The sequence below is a fragment of the Dipteris shenzhenensis genome, chromosome 16 (assembly GCF_047967505.1).
Source record: "Dipteris shenzhenensis isolate YYH24624 ecotype China chromosome 16, Dip_SZ_1.0, whole genome shotgun sequence".
NCBI classification, from domain to species: Eukaryota; Viridiplantae; Streptophyta; class Polypodiopsida; order Gleicheniales; family Dipteridaceae; genus Dipteris; species Dipteris shenzhenensis.
The window spans coordinates 7,669,973-7,688,900 of record NC_141611.1 but is presented as its reverse complement, the minus strand read 5'-3'; the positions used below and the strand labels follow the sequence as shown (position 1 = coordinate 7,688,900).

The 18,928-nt window shown below is 39.3% G+C and overlaps 1 protein-coding gene across 1 annotated transcript; it reads right to left on the bottom strand.

Annotated features, from left to right (window-relative positions):
- Positions 1-670: 670 nt before the first annotated feature.
- LOC147892492 (uncharacterized) lies at positions 671-1,657 on the bottom strand. Its single transcript, XM_087387676.1, has 2 exons — positions 1,405-1,657; positions 671-1,174 (listed from the first exon to the last, which is right to left on the bottom strand). Exons 1-2 carry the CDS (start codon positions 1,574-1,576, stop codon positions 849-851), a joined length of 498 nt encoding a protein of 165 aa, XP_087243802.1. The 5' UTR covers positions 1,577-1,657; the 3' UTR covers positions 671-848.
- Positions 1,658-18,928: the final 17,271 nt, after the last annotated feature.

The window sequence follows — 18,928 nt, the reverse complement described above, 5'->3', positions numbered from 1 at the left end:
GCGACTATGGATTTCTTAGGTCATCCTTCTATTTTTGAGGAATCGTTAGTGTACCATTCATGTTCAATTTGAATTTTGAATAAACAGTTGGTAGAAAGGAGTAAAAGGGGGGATCTTTTTGTTATGCATATAGCCTTTTAAATTGCTTGAATTTTAAAACTACTTCAATCTTGAAGTCTTGGCTAGCAACGCGCTTTTTGTTACTTTGGGGGAATGCATTGTTAAAAAGGCCATCCCTCTTGTAGAAAAAACAAGAGCTAAGGAACAACGAAGTTGTATGGTGGGGCAAAGACAAGTAAAACCTAGGATTTTGTTACTATTGGCCAAGTCTATCTTGAACACAAGAGTTAATGGAATCAAGATAATTACAACATTAATATATTCTCCCCTATAAAGCTTACAACATTATGGAAGATCACAAACGACACTCTCCTCTATATAGCTTGCAACATTCTCCCTTGTATAGCTTCATACTAGCTTGCAACATCATGGAAGATCCCAAACTACACTCTCACCTAAGAACATGAACACTTTACAAGGTAGCCACAAGGAGGTGGAAACTCAAGCAACTACCAAACATAACATATATCAAGCAACTACCAAACATAACATATATCACATGATTCAAAAAATCAAAGTGCAATAAAAAGTTAGGACCGTGAGAACCATGAAAAAGTAAGAGTTCAATATGTTGTTAACGATGAGAAGCACTTCTCCTAAGGCTCAATGACGAGTCAATTTAAGCATAACCTCAAAGACAAGGGCACTAGTTGCCAGCTCAACACTAGTTCAAGAAAGAGAGGTTGTGTCCAAAATGAACAAGAAACAACACAGAGCATCTTCTTTCTTTACCATCCCAGCGTGCCAAGACCACCTTTGAAGGGCCCAACAATTTTGGATGTAATCCAGCCTCCATACATATTCCCAGGTTGTGGTTGTGCAATTTCTTCACCCACATAGCATGCATCCATGTGATGACAATAAAAAGCAATGTGTTGGGCGATTGCTGCAAAACCACAGGTTGGGTGCTCGTAGCTCCATGCAGCTCTCTGTGCAGTTTTCCCATCCACCGAGACTGCCCAGTACGAGGCCGTCCCCTTCCATTCACAGTAAGAGGCTTCTGGACTTCGTGTCAAATGCTCCATGCTCATGTCCGCCCGAGGGATATAATACACTGAACAGAGCACGGGGGTAAGCTCTTGGACAAAGTTGCCTAGCAAATGCATTCGTTAATGAGCCTCAACAAGAACATGCCATCAGGCCCCAAAATACGTGTGTAATATCAGATACTCAGACAAATAAATCTCAAATCAAGAGAAAAGATATACAGCCCAACCCAAATTTCAAACAGGGTCAACTGCGGTGCTCATATGTGAGAGAGAACCCACAGAAAAGCAGAAATACCGGGAGGGTGGCTTGTTTCCAGCACGCGGATAGCTCTGGTAGAATCAGCAACAGTACGCTTGTTGAAGACCACACGAATGCGCTCCTTCTCAAGCTCGAGGCGAGGGGGGCGGGGGTAATCCCACACCGACTCCTGTCCCGGCCCAGGCACAGCTCTAGCAAGTCCCTCCATTGATGCTCTCTTCTCCTTGTCTGACGTAGGCTCCTCCTGTGTTTAGCTGTTTGTGCTTGCCATCTCATGGATTTGGTCACACTCATCGAGAAAGTCAAGGGCAAATTAGATAAGTCAATGAGCTCCCATATACAATGAGCTTGCAACTTCTCATTTTCACCCGTAATTTTTTTTTTCAATTTTGTAAGATCTGCAAAGTTTTAGGCAATTTAGTTATATTTTAGCTAAGAAATCGGCAAGTAAACATTGCTCCCACACAACTTAATTGCAAAGACAACATCTAGAGTTCATGTCAAATCGTTGCCTCCTCCAATTGAGCAATGTTTCCTCGTGAGGCAATGTTTCAGTAATTGACAAGGTAGAAATTGCTTACCAAACCAAGTCTAGTCCTAAGTTTGGTTATTTGGAGATGAGGTCCTCTAATTACCATGAAGTCTTAAGTATCTCCCCCATTGAGCATAGGAACAAAATGAGTTACAAGGCCAAACTTGCTTGACAAAAGTCAAGCTCCTTTTTGGTACGTGTTCCTTACACATTCAAAACTCTTTATATTTTTTAGAAATGGGAGAAGTTGAATGTTTCTAAACCTCCCCTAAAACATACCTACCGTTAAGATTTTTGCTATAGCAAAGTGGATCATAGTTCCTAGACTAACTAGAACCTTTAATATCTTCACAAATTCCCATAGTTGCTTGAGCCCCTCTATAGAGAACTTTGAACCATTTCTTGGAGACTGGACCCCTTCAACTTTAGAAGTAGAGCCACCATCTTCTAGGCTTGAACTAGCCTTTTGCTTAATCAGACCCCTTCCCTTTATTGGAAAATCTGACAATACCTTATGATGCCACTCCAACCCATTCCACTAACTTGCATTCTCTCCATTAGCTTTAAGAAAGAATCCTGGTGAGGTCAATGCCATGTATGCAACATCCTTCTAGGGGAGTGATCTCTTGACGATTGAGTAGAGGAGATTTGAGATGCTACATGTAATTATGGGATTAGATGATTCAAAGTAGGCCTTCAACCCCTCATCAGATAGTATAGGTAGAGTTTGCCATGACACCACTCCAAAACGATGTGAATTTTCAAACATTGAGATGCCTTCATAGCCTAGCACTTATGAAATGTTATGGTGGTTATAGGTGTGAGATACGAAGGGATCCTTGAATAAACAACATAATATTTCATTATGAAACAACATATGAAGGAATCCCCATACAAACAACATACAAAGGTTATGAGAAAATGTACATGCCCCACCATACAAACAATGTCCAATCATTATGAAAATTTGCCATTACATGAACCGTAATCAAAATAAGCCCTTTGAATTTTTTATAAACACAGAAGTAAAAACCTACTAATGCATATTTCTAAACACTTATATGCTAGGCATGGTAAAAGATGAGGAAATGCACATGTCCCATGCATACAAGTGATGCCCAACATTATGAGACTTTGTAAGTACATGGTCCTTACTTTAAAAAGTGTCTCTAAAATGTATCATGACCATTGAATACATACATCTATGATATAAGTTGACCGACGTGGATTTTCAGACACTTATGGACCATGTATGGTCGAAAATGAGAAAATACGCATGCCCATAAAAATGATGTTGGAACCATATGAAAATGTATTATTCTCTGAAAATTGGTTCCCTACAAAGATTCATGACATACACGTATGGTGTAAGCATACCAATGTGTAGTTTTAGACACTCATGTGCCATGTATGGTCTAAAAATTAGAAAATCTACATGGCCCACCATATAAATGATGCCCAACCCTTATGAAACCTTTAGAGTACAAGTTAATCACTCTCCTTGAAAAGTTTTGTGACCATCCAAAACATATATGTATTGTATAAGGATATACCAATGCACACATTGTTGCATAATATTTTAGAGACATATGCAACACGGATGATAAAAATTGACCCAACAATGCATCCCAACAATGTCCCACCCATAAGAGAAGTTGTAAGTATATGAAACTTCTTAAAAAGAGGACCCTTGAAAACTTTCATGAATATTGAATGCAAACACATATGGTATAAGTGTAGCGACGTGCATTTTTAAGCACACAAGCATTGAAAACAAAGAAATGTGCATGTCCCACCATAGAAATGACTTGCCTACCTCAAAGTACCTACACGCAAATGTAGCATTAATCCTCTAATTGTTGTATGTATGATCATGCCATATGAAAATTTGAGGTTTGTCCTATCTTGGATATGAGTATCTTGTCCTGTCTTGTCTTATCTTGGATACGAGTATATGTGGAGGAGAAGGGGTTATGCTACCAATTTATGATATCAATACCTCTGAAGCAATTTTGTAATGCTATGATGGTTATAATAGGATATTTAGGTGAATGGAAGAGATTCAAGAGCATTTTTCACATGATCCCTAATATTATATTTCAATTCAAGCTACATTCATATTTCAATTTAGGCTACATTCATTATGGTTCTAGTATTGATTGTCTTCTAATGATAGAAACATTGAATTTTCTCAACAAGTAAGGCATTTGTGTTCTCTTATTGTTTAATTTCTCTTATGTCTATTCTTTCATAGCATAAAGCTCGTGTGGCTAAAATAATATTTTTCCCAAGGTTGAATGAAGAAGGTGTTGTAAAGGTAAAACTAAAAGACAGTTTATACTCTATTACAAAACTAAGAGAGACTAATGTTTCATGTTTAAAGGTAAAGTTCACACAAAAAGAGATTGATATGATAAATGAAATTCTGGACAAGAGGGTAAGCTGGGTTGCTCCATGGTATCCAAATACAAGATAACTCATTGCAAGGATAATTTTCAAGGTGATTTGTTTCTCTATACAAGGACTCCTTTCTTGTGGTGGTGAGCATAAATGGAGCACTTCTCCTTGTGATTAATGTCTTCCTTCTGAAAGTTGAAATCTTGTGAGACATGGAGGAAATCAATAGGAGGACATCCCAAAGACATAACCTAAATGAAACCTTGGTTGTGGTGTAAAACAAGGTGAGATAAAAGTGGGGAAACTATATTGCAAAGCTATTGGCTATTGGGGATCCTAAGTATGGAGATGAATGATTTAACCTTGTCACTACTAAAATCAACACAAAAAAAGGATGAAATTTAGAGATTGGAAAGATGTACACTCCATGAAATATTGATGCTTTGAATGAGATAAATTGTGATTGTAGTAACCTAGTGTGCAATTCCTCCATTAAGTGGCAAAATAGCTAATTCCCTCCATAGATAAATCATTTTGATTTTGCAAGGGGCAGGTGGGAAAGTTTTGTTTTAGCATATTCTTGAAGATGGGGAAAAGATAATCACACTCTCCCTGTATATTTTTAGACGGAACTAGTGTTATTTGTTTCCTACCACATATTCTTTTGTGGCATTTGTTCATCATCACTTGATCTGATTGAGAAAGAAACTGGACTCAAATACGAGGACATTTATTCCATCGTCTTCTCTCCATTGTTAAGCCACTAGGAATGCAAAGTTTAAATAGTAGATCAAATTAGCAACAAAGTGTTTGTTGTTCAAGTAGATATAGTCTCTATGTTTTGGTTTGGGTCATTTGATTTCCATCATTTCAATGTTATCACCTGAAACAAGTTTGCTTGATAGCTAGGTTCTTAAAGCACTTGTTGGTTAATCCCCTCATAGAAGATACAATGCTAAAGATAGGTGCATGGATCAAGGTACATGTGCAAAAGAATTCTTAATGAAAGTAAATTACCAATAGATTTTGAAGAGGGGTGTTTTCTTGAATGTGAAGCTAAGTTTTATGGATAGAATGCCAAGGAATCTTAGCATCATAGTAAGGATTCTTTTTAAAAAGCAATGGGTATAAATTTTTGATCTATGTCACTTTTAAAAGAAGAAGGGAAGTAAAAGTTCATAGCAAGGATTGGACAATCATCACGTGAGCCAATGGATGCAAATGAATATAAGATTCCAAGTTTGGAGACTATTGCAAGTAGTACTGGTGATCCTCCATGAAAGCAGAGTTGTTGGATGCAGAGGGACACATATGTTTCCTAGAATATCATTAGATCAACCTTGTGATGTATATTCAAAGTTTAAAAAAATAGTGAAGGCTAAGTAAATTACAACATGATGTAGATGAGGAAAAGAGACCATATTTTATAATTACCTATATGCCCAATGGGTTTTGTTTAAAATGCATTGATGGTGGAGTTGCTAGCTCAACGTCTTCTCAAAAACCATGTTGCAATTCAAGTGTGATTTTCATTGGTGATATGGGTTGGAGTTGTTTGTGACCCTAGCTAGTAAAAGACTAATTGTAGGGATTGAGATTGTTGGTCCTTAATTCAAGGTTCATGAGAGAAGAGAAATCAAAGGCATCCAAGAGTTGGGGAACAATTCTATTAGAGTTCAAGTAATTTGTTGTTCCTCATATATGGTGGTGTCTATGTGTTTCTTTATTTTTTGTTATTTTGTGATACACCTTATGTATTTTATTGCTTTTTTTTAAAGAGACTTAAACTCGATGTACACATCTTATCTACTGTGCAACATCTACTCCAACTGTTTTGCTTGATCGTATATTGAAATTGTTGTAAATATACAAACTCTTATAAGAATATGTAGACACACTTACTGGCCTCCTACAGGCAGTGGGTGTCAGTCCTCCATTAACCCTTCCCATCAACGTTCGAATCCTAATCAATCTTTGTTATTCATCTAGTTCCTTTTTATATGCGCCAGGACCATATTCATGCATAATGTGGTGTATCCCACATATTCACATAATGTTAATTCCCCTTCTTTTTCTAGCCTTATTTCTAGTGTATTAATACATGGGCATATACATATATGCTTCCATATATATGAATATATATACATATAGCCATATAAATATAAATATATATATACATATATCCATACATATGACTATATAAAGATATATATGTATATATATAAACACACACATATCTATCTATCTATCTATCTATATATGTATGTATGTATGTATGCATGCATGCACGCACACATGCATGCACATGCATGCGCGCGCGCACACACACACACACACACACACACACACACACACACACACACACACATATTTGTCTCTATACATATCCATATGTGTGCATATTTATAAAGCCATGTGGATAAATACATACATATATTCTAGCAATCATGTAAAGTTCCCCAGAGAAATAAACTCATGTGTAATTTGGATCTATTAGAAGGGGCATATTTGAACCCAAAGAAATAAAGACATTTGTATATTTGCCTTATGTAACAAGGACTTATTAGAAGGGGTATATAAATGTCCTTAATGACTATGCTAAGCATCATCCCATGCCTTTTCACATATTATGTGAAACAATCTTGACTAAATATTTATTTTCATGCATATAAGTATTTCTATACATCCATACACATATGCATGCTCCCATATATATATATATAAAGTATGCATATATATATCCATACATAATACTATATAAAGACACACACACACACACACACACACACACACATATATACTTACTGATATAGACCTATATGTGTAAGGTCATGTATAATTATCTACATATATCTTGGCAATCATATAGAGATCACCATAGAAATAACCCATGTCAAAAAGTACAATCTTGGGTAGTATCAGATCCATATAGAGGTGCCCACATAGCCATTTCCATATTAAAATTCCAAGTCAAGGTTCCCTACTTTTTTATTATAGATAAGATATTCACTCCTACTATGCCAATAGAGCTCTGTATGAAGCTCACTCCTATATCCTTCGTGTTGATAAATGCTATTGTTGTCTCTGTGCCAACATGGACTTAGGTAGCACAGAATCTGTGTGTAGAGTAGTTGCAAAGCTCTACTTGTACTTGCATAAGGCTAGGAATAATCTCTCTTAGGAATCCTCAACATGCAAGCCCTACATGCAACTCCTACATGCATGTTCTACATGCAAGTTCTACATACGATTCCTACATGCAGTTTGTACATGCAACTTCTACATGTAACATGCAAGTCCTACATGTAACTCCTACATGCATGTTCTACACGCAACTTCAATATGCAACATGCAACTTCTACATGCAACATGCAACTTCTATATGCGCATCCTAGATGCAAGCTCTACATGTAGAGAGAGAATGTCTTACAATTCCTACATGCAGAGAGAGAATCTCTCCAACTTGTATAAATACCCCGTAATGGAATGAAGCCCACACTCTTTGGGTCATTGTGTTTGTTGCTGCATGCAATTTTTACTTTTTCCCTTAGAAATTGTATGTATCAAGCATTTTTCATGATATATATAACTTTCATTTCTCATTCTATAATCTCTTACTTTGTATTTTGCAGTGCGTGTAACTTCCATGATTAACTTGCTACTCTGACCTACATTTGGAGCTCTCCAAAGAGCAACTCATTGAAGTTATCATTAATAAATTCCAAAACTGGCTAGTTGATGCTCTTGCTGATTGGGTACTCCCTGATCCATGAGTGTGGAGACCACCCCCTCCTCCATTCAATTTTGAAAGAGAATCAGTCATGATTTTATATACGTACATCTTGAGTAATCTCCACTGGCCATTTGTTTAGAGAGGATTGGCTTTGTAAAATATCTAACATTGACAATATTTGACATTGTACAATATTTCACATTGTAAATTTTTGGCAACTCATTCTTTACACTTCTCCATATATCTTGCTTTATGTCTTTATTTCATATTTCTCAATGTAACTTCAATTGACATTAAGTTTTTAAACAAAACGAATAAGTGCCACAGTGAGTTTTCAAGAGATCTAGAATAAATGGGGCAGATGAAGGCTAACATTAAGAGAAGAAACTAAATATTAAGGTGGTGCATTTTGATGTTTTGCCGCTATGTGAAATTTCTACAAAAACACATATTTATTTATTTTGAAGTGTGCAATGTCCAAATTAATTTTTATAAGTATTTTTGGATAAAAGCACTTATAAACTCTCATTATATTCAATAATGGTGTTAACAAACACCTTCAAATATTTACAATAAGCCTCTAGATTATAGTCACTAGAAGGCACTAGCATTGGCTATTTCGATCCTAGAAGTAATCTAGTCATGTACTTGCATCATCTTGTCATGGTCGATATAATTACAACTAATGAAGAGAAGCAAGGAATTATTGATTGGTCCTGTATGGCTTGCTCTTCATGTGGTAGAATCCATGACGAGTGCTACGAGTAGTCACCTCACTCAAAAACTCAACTAGATCTCTCCTTGATGAAATTAAAGTATTCATTTTGAAACTAACAACCTATTTTCTCTCTCTTCTCGATCTCTAAGCACTTCTAGACAATAAACTCCTCTTTTTCATCTTGTGTGAGTGGAGCACCTTCTCTCTTTCTCTTCTTTCGGTGTGCTTTGTTCTCCATGATACAATCTTTATTGTTGCTCTTTATTTTAATCTCTAGGGAAGAGATGATTTCAAAAAGGTCCATGTGTTCACAAAAAAGATGATAAATAATGAAAATGAAGTGTAGATATAAGGAGACATGGAAGGAGGAATGATAGAAAGTGCGCGAGTAAGTAAGTAAGTAAATAAGTAAGTAAGTAAGTATGTATCCAATATTAAAATATTTCCAAAGTGAATTTTCTACAAAGCTTGCTGAAAGTTCCTTGCCTTGTGCAATAAAAACCAATGAAAGAACAAAGAGATAACTGTTGACTCACTTTAGTCACTAGGTTTGGAGATGGAAAGCCATGACAAAAATGACATTTCTTCCACCTATTGTCCTGAGGAAGAGGAAGCCCTTTTGCAATGGTAATCCAAGCAATTGTCTCCAAGTTTCGATGCTTCCTTGCACTCCACATCCAAAAGCATGTCCTAACCTTGCATCCTCCTCCCTTCTCCTCCCCTCTCCTCCCCTCTCCTCCCTTCTCCTGCCCCCTTCTCCTCCCCCATGCTCTTACACCTTCTTCCTCTCCCACTCCTATGCTCTCCTAAACCCTTCTCCCTTAAATTAGTCCATCAAACCTCGACCTCCATGATTATGAGGGAGATGAGTTCTCCACCATGTATTCTCTCTGAACCTTGGATCCTCCTTCTAACCCTTAAACTCCTTCTGAACCCTGGAACCTCTTCTAAACCTTGAACCCCTTCTGAACCTTGAACCTCCCTCTAACCCTTAAACTCTTTCTAAACCTTTCAACCCCCAATGGAGGCGAAAGCCTTCATTACCCCAACCATGATGATGCATGTTCCTTTCACACATTCAAGCACTATGTTTGCTTACCACACTTAAGCCTACGAGTATCTTCCCCTCAAGCCCTTCATCACAGTTCCACCTTTCTATAGATGGGGTTTGGATATTATTAGAGCCATCTTTCCTACTAAAGATGAGGAAATCAATATACTCTAGTTGCAAAAAGACTATGGTACCAAGTGGGTTGACGAGGCCAAGGCAGTGAAGACATGCAGTGCTCAAGTGTGGTGGCCACATTTTTGTGTATTATTAGACCATATCAAGGTTTGGTTGTTTGATGGAATTCATGAGCGATTAGAGCTCCCATTTCTTAAATGAAGTTATCTCCAAGTTAGTCGCCCAGTTGCAAATTTTCCATAAAACATCTACTTTCTATTACCCTTGAGGTAACAGCCAAGCAAAAAGTGACGACAAAACATTTGGTGGTATCATGACCAAACTTTGTGTGAGTTGCTTACAAGATTGGGATGTGTTACTTCCAAGGGCTTTGTTTGTATATCGCACCGCTCACAAGGCTAGCACATGGTATTCCCCTTTTGAGTTGCTATATGGCTTGGAGGTAGTCATGCCCTATTAGTTCCACATAGAGGCCACCATTTAATGGCAGAGATGGATAGTGACTTAGAGGCCCACACAGTGGAATGCTTATGTGATCTTGAAGCTGTAGAAACACATCTCCATGAAGCCGTCTTTTTTCAATAGGTGTGGCAAAACTAACAAAGGGCATGGCATGACAAGAACCTCTGACATCATGAGTATCAAGTGGGCTTGGTGGTAGTATTGACTAGATAAACTTAAGCAAATGTTGACCAATTGTCAGAGGCTATGGGGACTCAACACACTTTCCATCAGCATCAATGGATAAACGTTGGAAAGTGTAGCACACTAGCAAGCAACATTGACCATAGAACCTATGGTTCTCCTGTATTTGAATAACTTCTTGAAGCACAAACCCAAGTTTGTTAGCAGATAAACGGCCCCTTTCTTCATTTCCAAGTTTATTTCTAGTGGTGACAGCATTTACTTAGCCCCTTTAAGTGGCAAAATGCTTCTTGCCCTAGTGAATGAAGCAGTATCAGACTCACTAAACACCTCTCTTTCAGAATTATGTATTACTATTATAAAACAAAAAGTGTCTGGCTTTTCATTTAGTTGGATTTAATTGGTTTTCAAGTTCGCTTGGTTTCTCAACATAGTTTTTGGGGCTTTGACTCTTGATTAGGAATTAGTCCCAACATGGGTATGCCTACATCTACTTCAAGTCACAAAGTTACTAGTGGTCCCAAGACATAGCATGAATTAATCACTATAGTGCTTCAAGAAGACAAAGAATGGCTTAGTACCTCAGTGCCAATACCCATAATAACTCGGTCAGCCATGGTGCTTCAAGACATATCATGACAGTAACTCTGGGTGAACCAAGACATGACATGATGTAGTCACCTCTTCAGGCTTATGGACATGCAACATCTTGGTCACCTTCAAGATTGGTAGACACCACTCACAATCCACATGGTCATTTGATGTTTAGGAATGTTTGTGGTGTCATAGGGACATGTTAGCTTGGTGTTCCCTTTAGTTTGGTGGAGATGGACATGGAGGCTAGGTTCGGTGGTGTTGGGTGTATAAGAAGGCATGGTGTCATCTAGGTTTGGGTGGGTGGCTTGGAGTCACCTAGGTACGGTAGTAGGTGCATAAGGTGGACTTAAATGTGGTGATTCCTTACCTCTCTCTTACATGCACTCTCTCTCTATGCACTCCTTAAACAGCACCCTCCAGACAGACTACGAGGCCTTATAGTAACAAGTGACTCTAGATCAAGCACAACACACCCGTGTCCAATAGGAGAGGTAGGCCTTGGAAGTTTGAGTGCATCACTAGGCTAATCTCATTGAACGCCTGCATGCAACGATCTAGCAATGCTAGTAGCAAATCGTTTCCCTCCACCCACCCCCCCTTTCTATAAATCATCCTTCTCTTTCCGCCCACCTCCCCTTTCTATAAATCATCCTTCTCTTATCTCTCTCCACCCACCTCCCCTTTCTATAAATCATCCTTCTCTTTCCACCCCTCCACACTCTCTCTCTTACATTCATCTCTCTCTCTCTCTCTCTCTCTCCACTTCCCCCCACCTCTCTTTTACATTCACCTCTCTCCCTCCACTCCACTTCATCTGTCTCTTACAATAAGCCCTCTCTCTCTGTTCTCCCTCACCTTTGTCCACATCCCTCCCCTTCTCCCCACTCTACCATATCCATCAAGACCACCTCTCCTACTATGTTTTTTTTAGCAACCCTATCTATCTTTAGCCCAGGTTGCTTTTTCCTCTCCTTTTGGCATCCTTACTGTGCCATCTACTCCAACCTCGTGCTATGCCTCCTTGTGTTAATTACATTATGTGGCAATGTCCTTTGAATAATAGTGGCAAGTCCATAGAGCTAGGATTGTGCATTGGAGCCAAATACGCCCAGATGGTTGTAAAATAATGAGGAAAGAGAGTGGTATAAAAGAAATAGGTGTTGGCCCTCCCTTCAAAAGGTGGCATGTATAAAAGGCCAAATGGTTGACTTTGGTCTTCACTTATTGGTTGCACACATTGGAATGTAAGCCCTTCTCCTCTTCTTTGGAGTTGTCTCTTGTTCCCTACCATCTCAAGGCTCACCATTGATCCCTCCACAAATAACACTACGTCATCTAAAAACTATGAGTCTAGCAGCTCATCCTTCTATCGAATTAGGATCCTCATGCCTGAAAGAATAGTGGCCTGAGAGCATAGAAAATAACCCATGGCCTCCACCACAAAGAGGAAGAGGAAGGGGACAAGAGGGCATCCATGTCGGACCAAATAGGATTAAAGAAATGCCTCCCTTGTGTGGCTATCAATGGTCATCTAACTGGAACTTTCTGCATAAAGTGTTGAAACCCCATGGATTCACCACTCTAATAAGCCCAATCTCCTCATCGTGCCCTCAAGGAAGGACCACCCCACTCTATCATATGCCATCTCAAAATTCAAGAGAAGGATAGTGAGATGCCGAGTCTCTTTTCTGGCCCAATCCACTACCTCCTAGAATGTGAAAATGTTATCCAGGATGCTACGTTCCTAGACAAAACGGTTTTGTGTTGTGAATGATATCTAGAAGGTGGGGTTTTAGCTGTAGGCTCAAGACCTTGGCCAAAACCTTGTATGTGGGGTCTAGTAGGGTAATCAGCCTCCATTGCCGAATGTTTGTACTATCTCCCCCTTCTAAGAGCAAACAAATCCATTTGCCAGTTAGAGACTATGGGAGAGAACCTATGTTGAAGATGTCTTGGAAGGCCCATAGGAACAAGATGTGCTCCCCAGAAGAAACGATAGAAAGTCAGAGTCAGACCATCCCCCTAGGCACTTTTGAGGGGGAAGGGCCTTAAGGGCCTCCCAAAGTTCCTCCTTGATGAAAGGGGCCTCTAAACATCTACACAAGTCTAGAGAGACCATTGTTGGAACCTACTCCCACACTGCTTCTCTAGTCACAAGGGAAACTAGGGTCTTCTCCTCTGTCTGAAACAGTTGCCTATAGAAGTATGTAGTCATCTATAGAATCTCTTGGGGATCGATATGCATTCAACCAGATGGATCTCTCAAGTGATGTAGTTGCATGCGTGTTGAGCGTGGCGCTCAATGACCAGAGCTCAGCCCTCTTCAACTCCATATCTTGCAAGGTTAGTTCGCAGCCTCATATCTCTCACGAAGACACTACAACCCAAGGTCTTCCTCTCTAAGGTGCTCTATGGAGGCTAAATTCCTCTGCAAGGCTCTCTCCCTATTGAACAGGGCAAGCCTCCTCCTAAGTGCCTAGGACTGCAACTTTGTGCTACTCCTCTGAATTGCCTCTGCTACCTAGGCTACCCAACCCATTGGGGATCCTCCGTATAGTTGCTAGATTGCTACAATAGAGTGCTGGACCTTTGCCTCCTGAAGTAGGCTGTTTGGATGTGAATCCCCTTCTAGGGGAGATCCCGACAGGGCTACTCTAGGTGAAGGATAATCGAAGAGTGATTAAACATCATGGTACCTACTAAGATGCTAATGGATCCCCCTCTGTGCATAGCCCAGTCCCCAACATAGAAACGGTTGAGGAGCTCTAACAGCCCTCATGTCTCCTCTACCCAAAAAAAAGTGTGGGTTGCTTGGAGTCCTAGTGAACTCTGTCTCCCACCAAGGATCTCGAGCACTAATCGTAAACACAAACTACTCCCAATGTCACCAAATTGGTACTTCTCCCAAGACATAAAGAGGAATCTTTATTGCATTGGCGATGGTTAAGATAGCTGACTTTGGTTAAGAATAAGCCTTGTTTTACTTTTGATTTTCATTAGTAAAAGAGAAAGGGACTAGGATTAGCCCAAGAACTAGGAATGCATGCATTTTGCTAACCTCTAATGAGTTAAAGTGTTGGAACTTGTGCAATGTGTAGGACCTAAGACAGTGCAAAAAGAACCCAAGAGGGGGGAGAAATGCACAAAAAGCAGGTCCCACGAGGCCTAAAAGCATGGACAAGTGAGGCACCTCTTTCAAAGGGGGGCCCATGAGATTAAAAAAGGCACCAAAAGCACCAGATTTAAAAACAAATCCTAAAAAACTTGGGTTTTTTTGTAAAAGTAGCTTTTAGAATACAGGCTCTGGCTTTTTGCTATGGATGCTTGAAAGGTGTGGATGTCATTCCTAGTTGTGGAGAGGTGCTTCCAAGCCATGGAGGTTCTAGCAAGCTTTAGAGGATCAGTGAAGGATGGGAGAGAATCATGAAAGCAACGCGATTCGGGATTGGGTTTTAGTTCCCACAGCATCAATATTACTGTCACTAAAAGCGTCGCAAATGACCACACCATTTTTTGGGGCCTTAAAATCGAGTCTCAAAATTTAAATGCAAATCCCTATTCTAGGTCTTTACAGAGTTGGTGAGATGATAGCATGAAATGGGTTGTGAAGTTTTGAAACCTATGGGCATTGTTTTAGGCTTCGTTTGCCGTTTTAATTGCATTGGGACGTTGTGGGTCCAGGATGTCAGTTTTCCATGCCCAAGTTCTACATCCATTTGCGAAATGGATGAAAGTTGGAAGTCCTCTAGTTCACGATGGTACAAAGTTTCTTGCTAGGTACTATTGCATTTGGTGTAAGAAAATGGCTTATTTTTAAAAATCCGTATCACTTTTTCACCATGTATTAAAAAAATGCCTCGGTAGTTTTCTAGTGATGCAAATGGGAGACAATTCCTTACTATCTATGGGGCTACCTCATCGCACAGTGGATATGGTTGGTGTCCTTCTAGATTGTTGGTAGCACAGAGAGAATGAGCAAGAATTTCACGTGGGGGATGGTGGCCTAGCTCATAGACGGAGTCCATACCTTTGCGATCGACCATGTCATGCCAGCTTATAGGATACATGGACAGTAGGTCTCCTAGATTGAGATCCGTGATGCAGTTCAGCCCTCCTGTTCACACCCACCACCTCTCTTGTAGGATTGGGAGACTATTCCTAACATCACTGCCTGGAACGTCTGGGTGGCTCGATGCAGTTGGGTGATGGGAGTAGACAATTTCTTTGATGGCCTCCCTAGTAGCCATTTGGCAAAATATCATCTTCACCTTGTGCGCCATTTGAGAGTGCGGTACTCCAAGCTTGAGAGCGACTATCGAGAGGCGGAAGCACTTTCACTAGATATGGTGCTGGCAGGAGTATTCTACACCCTTTCTATGAGGGGTATTTGTTGGATATATAGACCACTATCATGGTTTCTAGGTCCTATTTTGGAATCTCTATAGGCGATGAGCCATGAGATCCAAAAACGACTGTTTGTTCTTATAGCAATTGCATGGTTTTTCAAGCATTAATAGAATTTACCTCTTTTTGAAAAACCAAAAGTCATGCAAATGGGACCCAATGGCCATTATACTTTGCAAGGGACTTAAAATCACCTATATTGAGGCCCGCACAAAATATCATGTCAATCGAATCCCATTTGCAAGGCTAAGAATGAGCATTTCCATGTTTTTGCCCATGCATCCCCTCTTCTGGTTCAAAAAAATGTCTCGATGGTCTTCTAGTCATGCAAATGGGACAAATGGGACCCTATGGCCATGATACTTTGTAAGGGACTTAAAATCACCTATATTCCTGTGCAAAATATCATGGCCATAGGATCCCATTTGCATGGTTAAAAATGAGCATTTCCATGTTTTTGCCATGCATCCCCTCTTCTTTTTTTAAATAATGTCTTGGTGGTCTTTTAGTCATGCAAATGGGACCCTATGCCCATGATAGTTTTCAACGACTTAAACTCACCCAGATTAAGGCCCCTGCAAAATGCCATGTCCATCGGATCCCATTTGCATGGCCAAGAATGTACATTTCCATGTTTTGGCCCCTGCATCCCCTCTTAAAATATGTTGGTGGTATTCTAGCCATGAAAATCAGACCCGATGGCCATGATACTTTGTAAGGGACTTAAAATCACCTATATTGAGGCCCATGCAAAGTAATATAGGCGATTTTAAGTCCCTTACAAAGTATCATGGCCATCAGTTCCCATTTTCATGGCCAACAATGAACATTTCCATTTTTCCATGCATCCCCTCTTTTGGTTAAAAACAATGCCTTGGTGGTATTCTAGTCATGCAGATGGGACCCGATGCCCATGACACTTTGCAAGGGTCTTAAAATCACCTAGATTGAGCCCTGTGCAAAATATTATGGCCATCAAATCTGATTTGCATGGTCAAGAATGAACATTTTCATGTTTTTGCCCATGTATCCCCTCTTCTAGTTCAAAAACATGCATCGTGGTCTTTTAGTCAAGTAGATGGGACTTGATGGCCATGACACTTTGCAAAAGACTTAAACTCACATAGATTGAGGCCCATGAAAAATATAATGGCCATATAATCCCATTTGTGATGGTCAAGAATGACCATTTCCATGTTTTTGCCCATGCATCCACTCTTCTAAATGGACTTAAAATCACCTATATTGAGATATGTGAAAAACATCATGGCAATTGAATCCCATTTGCATGGCCAAGAATGAACATTTCCATGTTTTTGCCCATGCATCCTCTCTTCTGGTTCAAAATAATCCTAATGCACTGCCGTAATGCTATGCTTTATGCATTAAACTATGTGAGTACATGTTATGGAACCCCCATTAGCTCCATGCAGTAGATTAATTTTTTTTTAAGATTATAAAATCTAGCACTCAAAGTCCTATCTATAAAGTAAAATTTTGACGCTCTCTTTGACGATAATAGCGACAGAAATATTGACTCTAGTAGATTTTCCAAAACAGTTTTTGACAGAAATAGTAACAAACTAGAGCATGGTCAATGATTAAACAAGATGGGTTCACGTTTTGAAAAGAATTTAGTTAATCATCTCACATAAGTCACATAGAAGCACAGAAAGTTAGTACATGAAATGAATTTAACAAATTCACTCATAAAGAAGCTAAAACATGACTTCTACCCCATCGTTCAAATGTATCTATGGTAAGGGTTGAAAGGGAGCATATCTCTTTATGTGTGTTATTGATATGTTGAGTAATTTCCTTATTTGTCCTTTGCATCATGCACACTCACACAAGACTCATTGATAAAGATTTGCTCTACTAGTCTCTTCTTTGGACTTTGATGAGCTTGAAGACATCTACAAAGGGTACACATGATCATTAAAACACATAATCCATGAATGAGAACAAAACATGAACGAGGTGATATTGTTCTAGGAAGTTTGAGAGTACATACACAATCATAAGCAACCTCACGAGTTGATGTTTCCCAAGGATATCAAAACACTCTAAGGAAGACAAAGAGATAGAAGAGCAACATAATAGAAGTGGAGAAGAGGAAGATGCTATGAATGAGGACAAAATAATGCAGGACATGACAAACACTTACTTGATGATCCTTCACCCCAAAATACAGAGATGAAGATCTAGAAGTGAATATGGAGGATACATGAGTCCTGAAGAGGAGAGCTTGTGACGTGAAACAAGCACCATGTTGTATGAAGGGTCAAGCCATTCTCATCTTACTGCCATTATTATGACCTTGAATTTACAAGCAACTTATGTGGATGGCCAAACTCTAGTGTTACGTAAGAGTCTTGATGTAGTCTAAACTATAGTTTATGCATGTACTTCCAAATTGTCACTCCAAATCCAGTGAATGGGTCAATGTTCCAGAAACACTACTTCCTAAAGGAAATACAATGCCTGACTCAATAAAGCATGTAGAGAAGATGCTAGAATCATTAGGGATGGATTGCAAGTGAATTCATGCATGTCACAATGATTGCGTCCTTTACAGAGGAACATACAAGCACTCTACAAGTTGTCCACAATGTGGTGCATCTCAATATTGACAAGACACACAAGGAGAAAAGATTATGAGAAAGGTTCTACAAGATGTAACTTGTGTCCTTGCATTTTAATAGGTCTCCAAGTGTCTTCATAAATCGCATGTCCAAATTTTGGAGACAGTTTGTGCAATTGGTACTCAAAAGATCTAAACAAGATGGTATATGAGAAGCACAAGTGGTTTCTTCCTATGGACCATCTGTATCATGTGGATCCATCTTTTGGGGAGCTAGAATTAGCTCTTATTCCTCTAGTCATGAGATCCAAAGATTGGGAGCAACCTTGGCATGATCCAAAAGTCCAAACTCCTCCACCTGGCATGTAACATCTCTCCATATTTTCTACTCTTCCTTACTGGAGACAACACAAAGTCACATATTTGTTGGACCCAATGCATATATTCAAAAACGTGTCTAAAATTTTGTGGAAACATATGATTGGGGATAAAGACACCCCAAAGTCATGAGCTAACTTGAAAGTGATGAAAACCAAAAGAACCTTCTAGCCAAGAGAAGACCATGCCAGCAAGGTGATTTTAACAAAGGCACCCTGAGTGTTGACAAAAGTATAGGAGACCGAGGTGAAGAGCATTATCACAGGTATGAAAACCCAACTGGGTACATGCATAACTTAAAGGGTGCCTTTACTTCCTCTAGAAAACTAAGTGATCTTTCCACTTCAATTCGATCCATTTTTGAACTCTTGTTTGAATTTGACTGA

Coding starts and splice junctions, on each gene's coding strand:
- LOC147892492 (XM_087387676.1), bottom strand. CDS start 1,576: ATGGAGGGACTTGCTAGAGCTGTGCCTGGGCCGGGACAGGAGTCGGTG. Junction 1,175..1,404: donor GGAAACAAGCCACCCTCCCG/GTATTTCTGCTT, acceptor TGCTCTGTTCAG/TGTATTATATCCCTCGGGCG.